This window comes from Fukomys damarensis, unplaced genomic scaffold, assembly GCF_012274545.1.
Source record: "Fukomys damarensis isolate Sample0158 unplaced genomic scaffold, DMR_v1.0_HiC HiC_scaffold_37, whole genome shotgun sequence".
Classification (NCBI taxonomy): Eukaryota; Metazoa; Chordata; class Mammalia; order Rodentia; family Bathyergidae; genus Fukomys; species Fukomys damarensis.
In genome coordinates this window covers 23,875,471-23,891,390 of record NW_022900949.1, presented here as the reverse complement: position 1 = coordinate 23,891,390, position 15,920 = coordinate 23,875,471, and the positions used below count along the sequence as shown (strand labels likewise).

The 15,920-nt window shown below is 37.9% G+C and overlaps 1 protein-coding gene across 1 annotated transcript in view; it reads left to right on the top strand.

Moving 5' to 3' along the window:
* Malrd1 (MAM and LDL receptor class A domain containing 1) overlaps positions 1 to 15,920 on the top strand; it is a 638,235-nt gene that overhangs the window by 132,826 nt on the left and 489,489 nt on the right. Inside the window, exons 14-15 of the mRNA XM_019205159.2 lie at positions 14,711 to 14,863; positions 15,270 to 15,375. Coding sequence (XP_019060704.1) covers positions 14,711 to 14,863; positions 15,270 to 15,375 — 259 coding nt within the window. The remainder of the gene's footprint in view (positions 1 to 14,710; positions 14,864 to 15,269; positions 15,376 to 15,920) is intronic.

Sequence of the window (15,920 nt, the reverse complement as noted above, 5' to 3'; positions counted from 1 at the left end):
TTTCAAAAATCTTGGTGCCGGGTGTGAAATGAGGCAGTCATGCTTTTCAAAGTTCCCTAGTTGAGGCCAAGATCGAGACCCATTCCACTGAGGCCCTGTACGTCATCATCAGGAGCACTTTGAACATGGGACACTGAGGAGTAGACATACTAAATCACTGTGTTTGGTATATGGAGAACAGATAGAAAGCGGGCATTGATGTCTTCCAGCCAAGGCCATCAGTACACACCTACAACAAATCAAGGTTTGGTAGTTGCTCAGCAAAGGAGATGATCTAACATGGGAAACTGTTATGGCTGTGTCTAAATGTGGCCCCAACACCTCATGCAGTCATAGGTGGGGCTTTTTCAGAGGAGGCTGGATCTAGAGTGTCTGATGCTGAGACTATGGGTGTGGGATTATTAAATTAGTCTACTTAATGGTTTGGCACCTAGGCTAAGCCCAGTATCCTGGGTAGAATATAAAAGGGGCAGAAAAAAGCTGCTAAGGTCGCTTGGACTTGCTGCTTGCTGCTCTCATCTGCCTGCTTGCCATGGTCTCTTTCTCCTCTGTGATGGCCCTTGCCTAGGAGACAGTTGATTATGGACTGAAACCTGTATGAACTGTGAACCAAGTAGACCTTTCCTCTTTTAACTTAGGGTGTAGATATTCTGTCTCAGCAATAAGAAAAGTAACTAAAACAGGAATTGTGGAATATCCCTGGAAGAGGATGTTAGGTGGAACTTGGTATGGACTTTGGGCTTGTGTTAGGTGATTTACTAAAGGGAATTAGCTCTGGATTGGTGTATGTAAGCAATGGATAATTGTATAATGGTACACATAAATAGTATTTAGAAGGTAAAGTTATAATCAATTAGGATTCAGCAGTAACTTACATCATTCAGCTGGAGTATTTGAGAATTTCTGAATTTGCACAGTGTAGTTCTTTTGCAAAGTGGTCCTCCTTTTGTCTTTTTTTGGGGGGGGTCAGTCTACAGAATAATCTTATTTGTGGTTGTTGACTTGTAATAATGTTTATGTTCAACAGAATGGCATGATAGCTTAGCTGACACAGTCAGTCCAGCTTCTAGCAACAGCAGAGTCTCCAGACTCTACCTGAGAGTGCAGTGCAGTGACTGTTGGTGGATACTGGAGCAAGAATGGAAGGAGGGAGATCAGTTATTAGGGTATTCGAGAATTTGAGGGAGGGAATATGGTGACCTGAGCTAGGGTGATAGCAGTGGAGGTGGTGAGAATTGGCAGGTTCTGGATATATTTTTGAAGATAAGTAGGATTATTGACCGTGAGATAGGAGACATTATGTATAGTTAGAGGTGAGTCTGAAGGCTTTGTTTTAGCAATTGGTAGGATAGAGTTGCCATTTCTGACCTTTATGTAAACTATAAGAAGGTGGTAAGAAGAAAGTCTTGGGAGCTGACGTTTGAGGTCTCATTTAGATGTCCAAGGGAAAATGTCTAACAAAGAGTCATATGTATGAATCAGGAGTTCTGGGAGGAAATTTAGGCTAGAAATAGAAATTAGGTGGAAATCAACAGGTAAGTAGCATTGAAGTATGAGACGAGATGAGTTCTCTAAAGTAATGAAAACAAAATATCTAAGACTCTACAGAGAGGGGGGAAAGGAAGAACCAGCCAAGAAGATAGAGAAGGAGAAGTTTAAAAATGAGAGAAAAGTGGAGAACTTGTCATCTTGGAAGACAAGTGAATGTAATATTTCAAGGAGATAAAAAATGAGTTAACTTTCTAATATATCAAGAAGAGAGCTGACAGTTGACTTTTGGGTACAACATGGAGTGTTTGCCGAATTGATAAGAGCAATAGAATTCTAAATGAAAGGAATTCAAGAGAAAATTGAAATAGAGAATGACTTTTGATAATGTCTAAGACTTTATAAAGAAAAATTGAAAAAGGAGGAAGTAGGGTCAATATGTAATAGTGTCAAGAGAGTCAAGCACATCTTTATCTAGGTTTTGCCAGAGAGATGCCTTTGAGTTAGTAACCATGGGAAGATGGGATCTTGTGCACAGGTAAAAAGTACCTAAAACCACAGTCAGTACATCTATGGGGACATAAGGAAATTAGAGCATGTGGGGACAGATGCTAGAAGGTAGAAAGTACCACTATGCTTATTTTTATGAGAAGAATGTTAGTGTTCTGGTGACCTGGATTTAAAAATGTCACTAAACTTAGAGTGTAGTAAGATAAATAAACAGAAAATAAGATTTGTGAAAGAACTTTAAGCAGAAATTGGTGAGAGAGATTTTAAAGGGTTAACTATTTTCTATTCAGCTACATTTTTATTCATATCATCTTTGTAAAGTTAAAATATGTCTTCAATTAAACTAATGAGCTCATATGTTTTGTGCACACTGGTAAAATCCCACTTATCCAGAACTAAAACCGGAATATGTTAAGCTAGCACTTATTTATTTGGTTACAACTTACAGGGAGTTTTCGTTACCCCAAATGTCCTGCTCCTCAGCTCCCTCTGAACCACTTACCTGTGTCTTGCTGATCTTTGGGAGCCAATTGAAGTTCAGGTCCATTAATATTTTCATAAAAGTGGTATTATGAATTTTTTCCTTTTATCTTACAGTTATGTAGACCTGATAAGTTGATTTATGATTATGTTTCATTTCCTCTTAAAATGATATTGTTAATTATTTGGTGAGCTAGTATCAACTTCACAGAACTCTTTAAGGGAATAATGGTATTTCCAGGGACTAAAGATAGAGATAGAGATATTTCTAAAAATTTTCAAAAGTAAGATGGGCCATTAACAACAACAACAACAAAAGAAAAGTAAATGATAACCCATGTAGGCACATCATAGTGACACTCCTGAAAGCCTGTAGCAGAGAAAATCTTCAAAGCAGCTCAGAAAAAAAGGTATAAATCACTAGGGTTCTCTAACAGAAGAAATACTGGAAACCAGAAAAAGCGGAATGTTTTCTTTAGAGGGCTGGAAGAAAATAACTGCTCATGAATTAGTTGGCTACCCAGTATATGTAACTTTTACTAGTTTCTATTAGCATTTTTTAAAAAGTTAATTTTATTGGTACACTTTGGATATACATAGTAATCACATTCATTATAGGGAATTTGTACTTGTGCATAACAAACCTTGACTCTTCTAATTTCCCCTATCCAGCTCACCTCCCTTCAACACTTCTCCTCCTATGTTATTGCTGTGTAACAAACCACCACAAATGCAGTGACTTGAAGCAATGTTCATTTCTCAGAGTTGGCGCTGTCTATCCGTAGATTCTGCATCCAGTGATTCAAATACTGCAGATCAAAAGTATCTGAATAAAAAATTATGTCTGCACTAGTATGCATAGACTATTTCCTAAATGATGTAGTGTAATAGCTATTTACATAACATGGGTATTATTAGGTATTATATGTAGTCTGAAGATGATTCAAAGTGTGTGGGACACTGTATGGGTCGTATGAACATCTCAGGACTTAGGTGTGGGGACGTGTGGAAAATAAAGGGAGGGGAGACCATGGAACCAAGTCCTCCATACCGAGGGAAAACAGTATCTCATTGTTGACTTGGTTCTTTGCTTGGTGTCTCATAAGGCAAGGTTTGTTAGGATCACCATGATCTGGAGGCTGTCAGAAAAAAATCCAACTTCATACTTCCTGAGGTTTTTGGCAGAAATAGGTTTCTTGTGGCTGTAAGACTGAGGTCCTTTAATTTCTTCTTTCCTTCTCTTGAGACCTCCCACGTTCCTTTTCACGTGGCCACCTCCATTTTAACCAGCAATGGTATGCCAAGTACTTCTTATTTTCTTCTTTTTCTCACTTTCCTTTTATTGTGATAAAATGCACATGCCTGTAGCATAAAATATACTGTCTCAGCCATTGTTACCACACATATCGGTATTATTAAATGCATTCATATTGCTGTATGATCACCCGTAACATCAATCGCCTTAATCTCTAAATCTTGCCAAACTGAAACTCAGATCCCCTTAAACAGCGGTTCCCATTCCTTTCTTTACTCAGCCCCAGGCAGCTGCCATCCTATTTCCTTTCCTTATGATTTCATCTTCTCCTATAAATGAAACATACGGGAATTTTTTTCTTTTGTAACTGTCTTATTTCATTTGCGTATTTTCAAATTTCATTTGTATCATAATTTGCTTTTTCAAAAAAGTGAATAACATCCATTTTATGTATAATCTATTTTTTCTTTCATGTATTGTTGCATGCTTGATGTTCTTCCCATTTTTAACTGTTGAGAAAAATGCTTCCATGAACATTGGGATACAAGGACCTCTTCAAGACCCTGTGTTCAATTCTTGCTAGTACCATGTACCGTGTGCTCAGAACTGGAATAACTGTATCATGTGATTTGTTTCTGAGGAAGTGCCATACTTATTGCACAGAAGCTGTACAATTTTGCATTTTCACAACAATGCACAAGTGTTCTGATTTCTTTACAGTCTTACCAACGCTCATTTTCTTGGTTTCCCTTTCCTTGGTAGTAGTCTCTGTTAGGTATGAAGTAGTACCTCCTGTACTTTTGATTTGCATGTCCCTAATTGTTAGTGACATCAAACACTCTTTCATGTGTGTTTTGTACATTTGTATATCTTTGAAGTGTTTGTGCAACTCCTTGGCCCATTTATTTTGAATTTTGGTTCTTTGTCAGATTTATTATTTGAAAATACTTTTCCCCTTCTGAAGTTTGCCTTTTTTACTCTCTTGTTGGTGTTTTTGATGGACAGATTCTTAAAATTTTTATGGAATCTGATAGTCTATTTTTCTTTTGTTGCCTGTGCTATTGCGGTCATATACAAAAAGTCTCCCCTTCTGTGGTTGGGGTTCCTGTGTGACCCCAGCATCTGGATCCATACCTGCCTTGCCTCCACTGCCTGGGAGCAGAAGCTGGAGAGACCTTGAAAGCAGGCTGTGTTCCTTTTGTGGGGGCTCCATCTCCTTTCCATCCACCAGTTCCGTACTGGGGGTGGGGAGGAAGCCACAGGCCGCAGCAGTGTAAAATCTTTCTGTTTTAGTAAAATACACGTTTATTTACTTAAATCACTGACAACTGAAGCATCAGGATGATTCTGCCCTATGTTCGCTTCTCAGATCTTTATAGTTTTTGATCTCCCATTCAGTTTTTGTATTAGCACGTAGTGTTAGAGACCAACTTTATATTTCATATACGATTGTTCAGTTTTTCCTAAAACCGTTTATTGATAACACTGTTCTTTCTCCATTGAATAGTGTTGACATCATCATAAAAATGTCATTTGGAGTTATATATACATATATATTTCTGGATTCTTTGCTTAGTTCTATTAGTCTATATTAATTCCAAAATACTGTATTTTTGATAGTTTAGCTTTGTAGTACGTTTTGAAATTGTAATCATAAAAGCTTTGTCTTTTTTTTTAGGATTGTTTTATTTGAAGTCCAGTGAGATTTAATATGGATTTCAGGATAGGCTTTTGCATTTCTGAAAATAGAATGGAATTTTGATAGAAATTATAGACTATGTTGGGTAATATTGACATCTTAGCAATACTGTGTTCTAACTCATAAGGGTGGGGTATTTTCCCACTTTCTATATCTTTTTAAAACTCAGAAGTATTTTGTATCTTTTGTTCACAAATCTTAGGTCATTTCTGTGTTTTTTTTTGACGCTATTACAAAGGTATTGACATATTAATTTATCTTTGGGAATGTTCGTTGTTAATGTATAGAAATGCAGCCAGTATTGTGTGTTTTGTATCTTGCTACTTTGCGAAGTTCATTTATTAGTTCTAACAATAGTTTGAAAACTTTAAGGCTTTCTGTGTATCATATTACATTATCTGTGAATGGAGATTAATGTGCTTCTTTCCACCTAAATGGCTTTTGTTTGTTTCTTTTCTTTCTATTTTTGTCTTGTTACTCTAGTTAGGACTTTTCATATTACGTTGAATAGAAGTGGTATGAGTGGGTGCCCCTGCCTTATTCCTGATTTTAGAAAAATAGTTTTCACCACTGGATAAAATGTTCTTGTTTTCCGTGGATTGCTTTTGTTGTGTTGAACTGCTTACTGATTCTAGCCTTGTGTTAAGTTTTTCTTCTTTTTGCTAGATGACCTCTTCTCTGTTTAAAGTAGCAATGGCATCTCAAGTCTGTATTACACTTTTGATATCTCTGAATTCATGTGCAGTGATTCGGGGAAAAATTTCTGCTTCTAAGGATCTATAGGTCAGATTAGCCTCACCTTGAAAATGTAATTGTCTTTCAGTCAGCTGATCAGTCATCTTAATTACATCTTTAGAATCTCGTTTGTCAGGTAACAATGTAATTGCAGGAGTAACTCCAAGGGCTGGAGTTCACAGGGACTGTTTGCATTCTGCCCACTGTAGTAGTTCACTCCCTTTCCCCATTATTCCTCTGTGTGAAAAACATGTTCACTTTCTCCTGTTCGCAATGGCCTCCTGCCAGTATAGTCATGATAAATAGTTTACTTTTTCATGTAAATCTCACCTGTTCACAAGTTAAAATAGTATCACCTAAGACATCTAATCAAGTGGGAAGGAGGCCACCTCCTGTCATCCATTGGGTACAATTCTTGAACATAATTTCTTTCTTCTGTTGACTTGTGCAATAAGAGTGACAATTTATTGGTCTCTAGTACACCTACCATATGACTGTAGGACAGACACAGGAGGGTGTGTAGAAATTGAAAAGAGTCATTGGTCCATAGCAGCTAGAGTTCCTTGATAGGGCTTCAAGGTCTGGGCTCTCAGCTTTGCCATTTGATTTTTGAGTCTCCCACCAGGGCTCATGATTTTCCTTCTGTATTATTCTTTCCTTTTCATGAGCAGTAATGTGTGTTTTCTTACAAATAACTGGAACCTCTCCAATTCATTGAACTGCTTATCTAATCATTGCTTTCTGTTTTTTAAAAATTCTTTTGCTCTAATACCACAGTGCTGGCAATATATCAGTGCTACCAGTACCTAGAACTCATTGATTAATATCCAACTTGTAGGGAACAGGGAAAGGGAACATTACCAGACCCCTGCAGTGGGTCCTGCTCTCCTGCAAGCCATGACAGCTCCAGGCAAATTAAAGAATAAAGATGGGAAAATGGACTTAGGAGGCTGGGTGCTGGGCCTGATCAATGCTGCTCTGGGCAGCAAAGATGAAGGCACCCCAAACTTGCCACTATTTATTGGGTTCATATGGAGTAACAGATGACTCAAAGGGTGGTGGTAATCCTAAATCAATAAGGATATTATAATTGGAGGAAGTATTAGATGTTTCGGAGGGCTGTAGTAATCCTATGACCATGAGGATGTTATGCTGATAAGAATTTTAGGTTGATGAGAAGCCTATGTTGCTTAGGATGGTCATATTGGGATGAGTTAAACTGATAGGGAATTTGTTCCTCCCCAGATGAATCCTTTCTCTTACTACTCGGGTCTCAAGTAACCAGGATATCTTCAGCTGATATCAACTTGCCCTTGATACAGCATTATGGGACCATTGAGGTCTCAGCTGTGACCAGAGGCAAAAGTGGAGTTATGTTTTGGCATGTCTTAGCCAGCTATAGGCAAGAAGTCTAGGCCTAATAATAATTTAATTGTAAAATGATTTTTCCCCCAAATTATCTTGAATGGCTCCTAACACCATTTCTCCAGTATCACTCATTCTCTTGTATCCTTTTGTATACTTTGAATTTCTGGACCAGTGTTTTAATGACTGCCTTACAGTGACTTCACCTCCCTTGCAGTCTTTCACTATACCATGGTCTCCAAAGCACCTTTTGATTAAATGAGGATCTCAGATCGTTCAGCCTCAGAATCCCACAGCTGAGCATGTCTGGAATAAAAGAATAAAACAGTGTCACCTATTCTCGTTTAAAATCTTTATCACTGTGCTACCGTAGGATTTTGGGAATGTGTAGTAATTACATTATATTTCTCTAGTCTGTTCTAGAATAGCATTGTTTTCTTCTTATCTTCTCCAAGTTTTGTCTTCTTCCCTGCTCTTAGCCTCTGCTCCTTATTTTACATCCTATTTCACTGAAAAAAATGTAGACAACCAGAAAAGGGCTTTCCCGAGCACCAGCACTATTTCTGTCCACCTGTTAAACTCCACATTTTGTCCTAAATTAGCTGTCCTTTCCCCTAATAATGGTCCTTTCTTTCTCTTGCACATGGAGCCCCTCTCTGGGTTCAGCAGTGTGGCTCCCACAAGCTTTGCTTCCTGCCAGAGTTTGCTGTCAGTGTACAGCACAATTTCATTTCTTACATCTCACTCACATCTTACCTTCATTCTGCTTCTCTCTACCTACCGCATCATTTTTCTCCTTTCTTCACAGGGATCAGCCTCCCCAAAAGAGCTGTGTTCTCTCTTCTGAGTCTGTTTTAAGCTTAATGCAGTCAGGCCCTTGTTCCCGCTCAGCAGAGCCTATTCTCATCAAAGTCACCCGTGATTTAGGCCCAGTGGTCCATTCTCACCTCCATCTGACGTCAGCATCTGGTGTCACCTTCATCCTTAAAATGCTTGGCTTGGCTTCTGCAATACTGAGTGATACACTGATGGTTTTTGTCCTGTTTGTGTAACTTCCTCTTGTCACTGTGATGGTCTCTGAATGTGTGTTTCCAAATAGGATGTCTCACCTGAAGTCCAGACCTACATATACGGCTCTTAACATTCAACATGATCGCTTGAAAAATTAATAGGAATATTAAATAGAGCTTATTCAAATTAGGATTCTGTTCCCTTCACCTGCTTCTTCACAGACTTTTATATTTTTAAGTGATACATCCATTGTTTCAAGTACTTAGACCAAACACTTTGAAATCACATCAACTCATCTTCCCTGACACCTCTCATCTAATGTCAGATAACCGTGTCATGTCTGACATCAAAACATTTCCACAACAGTTCATTTTATTTTCATTGCTACCACTCAGCCCGAACTATTCTCATTTCTTGTCTGAATATTTTTGATATCCTTCTTGATCTTTCCCCCATTCTCATTTTTGTTTCTTCTTAAGAAAGCAGATAGAACTGCTAAGTCTGTTTTGTTATGCTTCTGCTTAAAATATTCAAACTAAAGATTTACAGTGACCCCTCTGACTTCACTTTGTATGTGTCTCCTCTCCCTCATTGTCTTCAAGACGTTCCTGATACTTCCGGAGCATGGACGATGTGCTCCTGCCTCATGGCTCTTCTCCTTGCTGGTCCCCCTGTGCTGGGCACTCGTTATGCAGCTGCCTGGCCTGCTTTCTCCCTGACCTCCTTCCGATGTTTGCCTAACGACTCACTTTTCTCTGAAGGCTTCCTTGGTCACACCTATGAAATTGCAACGCTCCTACAGCTTATTTGTTTCTAATGCTCTGCTTTCACAACTCTCATGTGTAAAGACTTTTGCTTCTGTTCCTTCTCTCTTTTCATTGCTGTGTTCTTACATCCTTTAGTCTTTAAACGTACGTGTTAAATTTTAGGGATAATGTGTTCAAATTGTATGAAAGATGAATAAACACGTGATAGTTATTACTGATAATTGGTGACATGCCTGTAAATTTCTCACTTTACAGTCTCTTTCTTAACGATGGGGATGGGCCTGTACACAAAATAATTAATGTCTAGTTGTCAGGAAATGTAAAGGGTTTAAAATTTTACCCTACTTGTAAGTTCACAAGTTAGGCTGCTGTTATTTATTGGTGCCGGTGGATAAGAGGAGACTCGGTGTCACACATAGAGGACTTTATCATTAATGGTGGAGCAAAGAGCCTGGGTGTCCTGTTTGGACCTTCCTGCCCCCCTGAGTTCCCTAAGTAGGGGAACACAGAAACACCCAGGTGGATGTACCAGCAACTAGATTTGTGTCATAGCTGAGGAAGTCCGTCCGAGTTTCTGGAAATCAAATCTTTCACAGTGGGCTGCAAATAAACTTGCTTGACCTTTCTTTTACAAAGAGATACTACCTTTATTAGACAGACTAATAACTTGCTCCTTTTTGTAGAAGACTCACTATCTCTTTTCTCTGGCTATTTGCTACTTAACTATCCTTGAAATGATAGCCTGAGAAAAAGGGGCAGATAACAGCTCTGCTCACAGATGATGAGTAGAAATGTGAGAGACCCGTGGGGAGTTCTCCCAACAGGGCCTGCATAGGTCTACATCAGAGGATATCTGTACAACCGTATGTTAAATAATGCAGTGTAATCATTCTTATTTAAAATGCAGATATTTTGCATGCCAGGTGTTATTTATGCATTTGTCTTTCTTTAACATTTCATTACTTATTCATTTATATAGATATTTTACTTCATTGTACTTTTACAGACACAGTTGGTATTATAAATCACATTTTAAATTGTAAATGGATATTAAATATTAATATAGTCCAAAGTTCAATTACTTCAACCTTAGTATAACTCCAGATACATTGCCATTTGAAGGCAGAGGAATGCCTAAAACTCAAAGGAATTACAGTAGTGGAGGATAAGCTCTAGAGTAGTAGAGAGTAGAGAAGTAGTGAACAAGTATTAATACATTTGAAATTTATAATAATAACTGCTTAATCCCAGGAGTCAGTGAACTTACATGAGCATTCTAGAATGTTTAACTACTGTCCTTCCTCCGATTTTCAGGAAGGTCATGGTATCTAAAGAACAAAATCTTAAAAGAAACGAGAGTCGATCTAATAGCCTATGAATAGCCATTATTATTATGTAGCTTAAAATGTGTTTTTACAGACAGTTCTTGTTCAGACATGTTTAGATTTTGTATTATCTTCCATTTAAAATATATAGCATAGTATCTGACATCAAGTAGTTATTGTTTTTGTTTTCTTAAATAATAGAAGCAGTACATTTTTTAGAGTGTAGGCTTTGACATCAGGTTTGAGTTGGAATTGTTACTGAGCTCTCAAAGATTATAAATTATTCCCATTTCAAACATATTTCTCATATATAAATTAGGTACTGTAGTATTTTCTAAGATATGTCCAAAGTCATTGATACATTATTATATCAATAGATGTTTCCCATAACGCATCGATGCATTTGATGGCTTAAATCTTCCCGTAAGCCACAGTTGGATCCTGGGTATTTTCTGGGTCATCTCCATAGGCTTAGCCCTGGCGACTGAACTGGGTTGTCAGTCTGATTTCCTCGTGAGCCACCCGCAGGGTTAGGAAAGCTTACTTCTGGGTGTCCGTGGAAGCGTGACCCTGCGTACCATATCTGGTCCCTTACCCCTTTCTCGCTGGTGCTCTTCCCTGCTCTGCTCTCTCGGTGCCATGGCTATGGACTAAGAGTCTTTGCTGCACCGTGTTCTGCTGCCATGGTGTTTCTGCCTTGGAGCCAGCTGACCAGAGACTCAATCCTATGAAACCATGACTGAAAAAACCTGTCTTGCTTTAAGTTGTAATTGTCGAGTATTTTGTCCTCACATCTAACACAGAGCTAGCTCTCTTTCAAACTCAGTGTGGAGCTTCTTGCCTATGTAGCTAAGAGCACAGGGAATCTGATACTCGACCACATGTTATGTCAGGACGTATTTCCTCCTGCGAATCTTTGCACCTTTGTGTGAGGCCCACGAGTTAGCTTAGACTTCACTTTTGTACACTTCGTGTTTATTCCTTGCAAAGTATACTGTGAATCGGGAATGAGATACAATCCGATTCTGGATATTTTTCATCCTAAAATCTCTTGGCTCCTGCATAATTTCATCTTCTGCTTCACCGAAAGGCTGGACAAATGACAGCAGTGATGGACCTTTTTCTCAGCCTGGACAATATCGCCTACTGCCTTTTTCTCAGGGGCAACTAATATAACTATGTTTACATAATTAATATACACGATGTACATAACAACATTTCCATCATTAACATTTTTCTCACATTTAAAAGAGGCTGTAAGGTCGTTAGCTTTTCTACCCATCACCATGGAACAGACAAGCGTAACTGTCAGAAACCCCGTGTCGACAGCGTTCTGCTGTGAATATAGGAGCCTCGAGCGAGAGGGTTGGTGTGTGCTGAACCCTGCATAAATGGAAACTGCAGATGATGATGCCTGCGGCAGTGATAATTGGGGGAGTCAGAGATGCTCCAGAAACTGAAAAATCTTCGAGCCTCAGCTATGACAACACACCCAGAGTATTGTATTTTTTCGGTTAGACGCGAATATACAGTGCATAATTTTCCATTCCTGTTCAATTACTGGCTAGCTAGATTAATTTTACCGGTTATCACATGTATCATTAATTTACATTTTTAAATTTGATTATATAGGAGCTAGAAATGTACACTTAAATTTCAGTATATTTCTTTTTTTGTATTTACAAATTCCTTTCTCTTAAAATAGTTTTAAATGACATACACTATGCATGTGTATAGGGTACATCCTATTGCTCCAGTAAATTATACATTGTACAGTATACAGATAAGTGTAAGCACCTCTGTGGCCTCAAATATTTATCATTTATTTGTGATGAAAGTATTCAAGTTCAACTCTTCTAATCTCTTTGAAATGCACAGTACATTGTCATTATCTGAAGCGCCCCTGCTCTGCGGTGGTGCCCCAGATTCTCTTGTTTCTGACTAGATTACTGCACATTGATCCACCAGCCTTTCCCCACCCTCCCTCCGACTTACTCTCCCCAGCAGCTAATAAGAACGGGGTTACTCTCAACTTCGCTGCTGTCGCTCGATGTGGGTTCCGTATCGGAGGGAGCTCATGTGGTGTTTGTCTTTCTGTGCCTAGCTTCAATCTCTTGGCTGTTGGGAGTAGGGCTGCAACAAATGTAGGGATGGAGGTGTTTCTTAAGCATAGAGGGGGAAAAATGTTTTAAAGGCCTTTACCAAGAGAACTGGAGTCATTGCAGTGATTTTTTAAAATCTTAGAATATTCATTATATCTACAGCAGTGTCTCCCTGGCCAGTGCATAAGGAGGTTGTCTTCCCAGGTAGCTGAGAGGGATGGATACTAAACAGTAGCAATGACTTGTTTTTCTGTACATATAACAAGTACTCCTAGATCCTGTTCTCCAGATTGTCTGAAATGGAAATCAAAGCATTTGCTTCCCAGGAATTGAAATGGCATTGATATGCTTCGAAATCCCTGGAATCTATGTATATTTATATGTTGTTTGTATATCATACACTTAGAAATAGGAGTAGGCTTGAAAAGTACAGAAGTTTAAACTTTCTTCATATTTTATCTAATTTATAGTGTTCATTTTTTTGTTTTTAAGTAACATTTCTTCATGTTGCTTATTTCTAATTTTATCTCTGTGGTGAAATACAGCTACATATTATTCAATTAGATTGAGCATCCTAAAAATATTTATTTTTAGATGTATTCATATATTGAAATGATTTAATAAGATTTGGAAGAACTATGCTTGTCAAATTAGGGAGCAGGAAATTTGGTAGAAAGCAAATACATTTGTGAAGTTAGATATTTTATAGAAACTTTAAAAAATTAAATATTTGTACTGTTATTACCTCACGTTCCTCTCCAAGTAGTAGTAACATTCTTAAAAATGAAAACTATCATTAGATTAAATTGCTGTTCTAAATTTTAAAATTTCATTTAGTGATTTACTTTTATACTTTTATCTCTGAAACATATCACTGCCTTCATAATTCCTTTTGTAAGGAAATATCTATGCATTTTTAAATTGTATTATTGGATAAAATAGCCAATGGCAAAGGATCCCAGTGTAGTAGTCATTAATGAAAATGAACCTCATTTTGCATTTTTATAATGTGAAATCCGAACATCTACACTAAAGCAAGGAAATTCAGATGATGCATTTTTGGTTGATGCTTTTTCCAATCTAAGGACAACAGTCATTGTCACGACTTAAAGAGAATACTGAACTAGGCATCAAAATATTTGAATTCTAATCTCACAATACAACTTCCAAACCATGGAATTAATAGCTTTCTCCATTTCTTCCCATGTAAAATAGTTGCACTGACCAAAAAAAAAAAAAGGCATTTGGTAGTTGTATCTATGTAAAGCATTTAGTGCAATATCTATTACACGACGAATTTGGTAGTTATTGCTTATAATTTACCTCTCCCTCTGCACTATTACTATTTATAACTTCACTTTCTTTCCCTTTGCCTCTTATCCCTCTTTTCTTCTCATGTTTTTTCCAGAACTCTTTATGGATGTTATTTCTCCTCATATTAACCTGAAAAGATGAATCAAAAAATTTTCCCCTAGTACAAAAATGGGCAATGCATACAATTATTTGTGAAACATTAAGCTCTACAAAGATCAGGAATTTACATTATATAAATATAGTGGACCTTGGAAATTTTCAAATTTTATTTTTTTAATAGCTATTTTTTTCTGGCTTAGTGTGAAATATTCTGTAGTAACAAAACATTCCATTGCTAATAGCAGGGAAACTGACATGGCTATCTGAATGAGTTAAGAAAATCTTGGCAATTGTATAAGTAGAACAGATGAATGGTGCTATATCTTAGGAGAAAATCGCGAAAATAATTAAGTTTCTTAATTTGAGAATTTTGCCTTTCCAGTTTCTGGTATGAAAAGCACAAGTCTATTGTTCCAATCAAAAATAATTTTTCTTCGTCTCCTCCAGTGTATCATTTGATGTGTTGAGAGACGCAGATCAGGATCATTTCCATTTCAGCTCTACCTTTTCGGGGTAAGGGACCTGTGGAGAGAGCCTAAGAGCCCATTTTTGTTCTTCAGTTTCCGATTGCGATTTCGAAGCCAGCAGCTGTAGGTGGTTTGAAGCAGTCAGTGGTGACGATTTTGACTGGATATGGAGCTCCCCAAGTGATCTTGCTGCTGATTTTGAACACCAGGCCCCTCCTCAGGATCACACTCACAGCACAATTTCGGGTAAGCAGCAGCGAGACTTTACCCATTTCTGCTTACTGTTCAGAACCACAGACCAGAAGAAGAAGCAGTTCTATCTCTACATACAGTGGGACAATTGAATATCATCCATTCTGTTTATTCTGTCTGCGTGAAATGATTCCTGGACAAGTGGAACAGATAGGCAATACATACATCTTTGGCTGGTTGAACGGAGATCATTGATTGCTTTTGGCATCATTTAAAACTACATGTATCTGGTTGTTCAGCATTTGTGAAAGCAAATATGACTAACAGCTCTACTTACTGTTTTTTTAAATTGACATATAGTTTTAATTTTAAATGGCTATGAAATTTACGTAGGATTAAGAGACAGATTCTTTGTAGAATCCAGGACGTGTACTAATGTTTTGTTTTTGTATTTTAATAGGTCATTTTATGTTCATTCTACAGAAGAGCAGCAGATTTTTCCAAATTGCTAAACTGCAGAGTCCAAGTTTCAGCCAAACAGGACCTGGTTGTACCCTTTATTTCTGGTAAATACTAAAGGCAGTAGTCAGTTAACCCTAGTAGTCCAGTGGCTGCAAGCATGCCCCTCCATTTGTTAGCTATTATGGTTTTTACCTGGTTTTACTTTTCAAATTGCTATTGTATTATAGTAATAACTTGCATTTATTATAGGAGCTTATTATTATTGTTATTTTATTATCACTGGTGGTGGTCATAATGGGGATTCAACCCAGGGCCATCGGGGTGAGGTACATCTCCAGCTCTTCAAAAATTTTTTTTGTTTTGTTTTGAGACAGGGTCTTACTGACTTGCTATATTGCCTATCCTGGGCTTGAAGTTGGAATTCTTCTGCCTGAGCCACCAAATCTACTGGGGTTACAGGCATGCACCACCATGCCTGACTAGTTGTTTTCTCTCAAAATGAAAGGGACTCTTCCCCGCCATCAGTCACGGGATAATAATTTAGTGAAGATATTTACGCTCTTCTCTACAAGCTCCTAGAGAAAGGGTCCCACCTTAGCAAATAAGCTTTTGCAAACATGCAGCCACAATTGCTGCAAGAAAGCTTGAT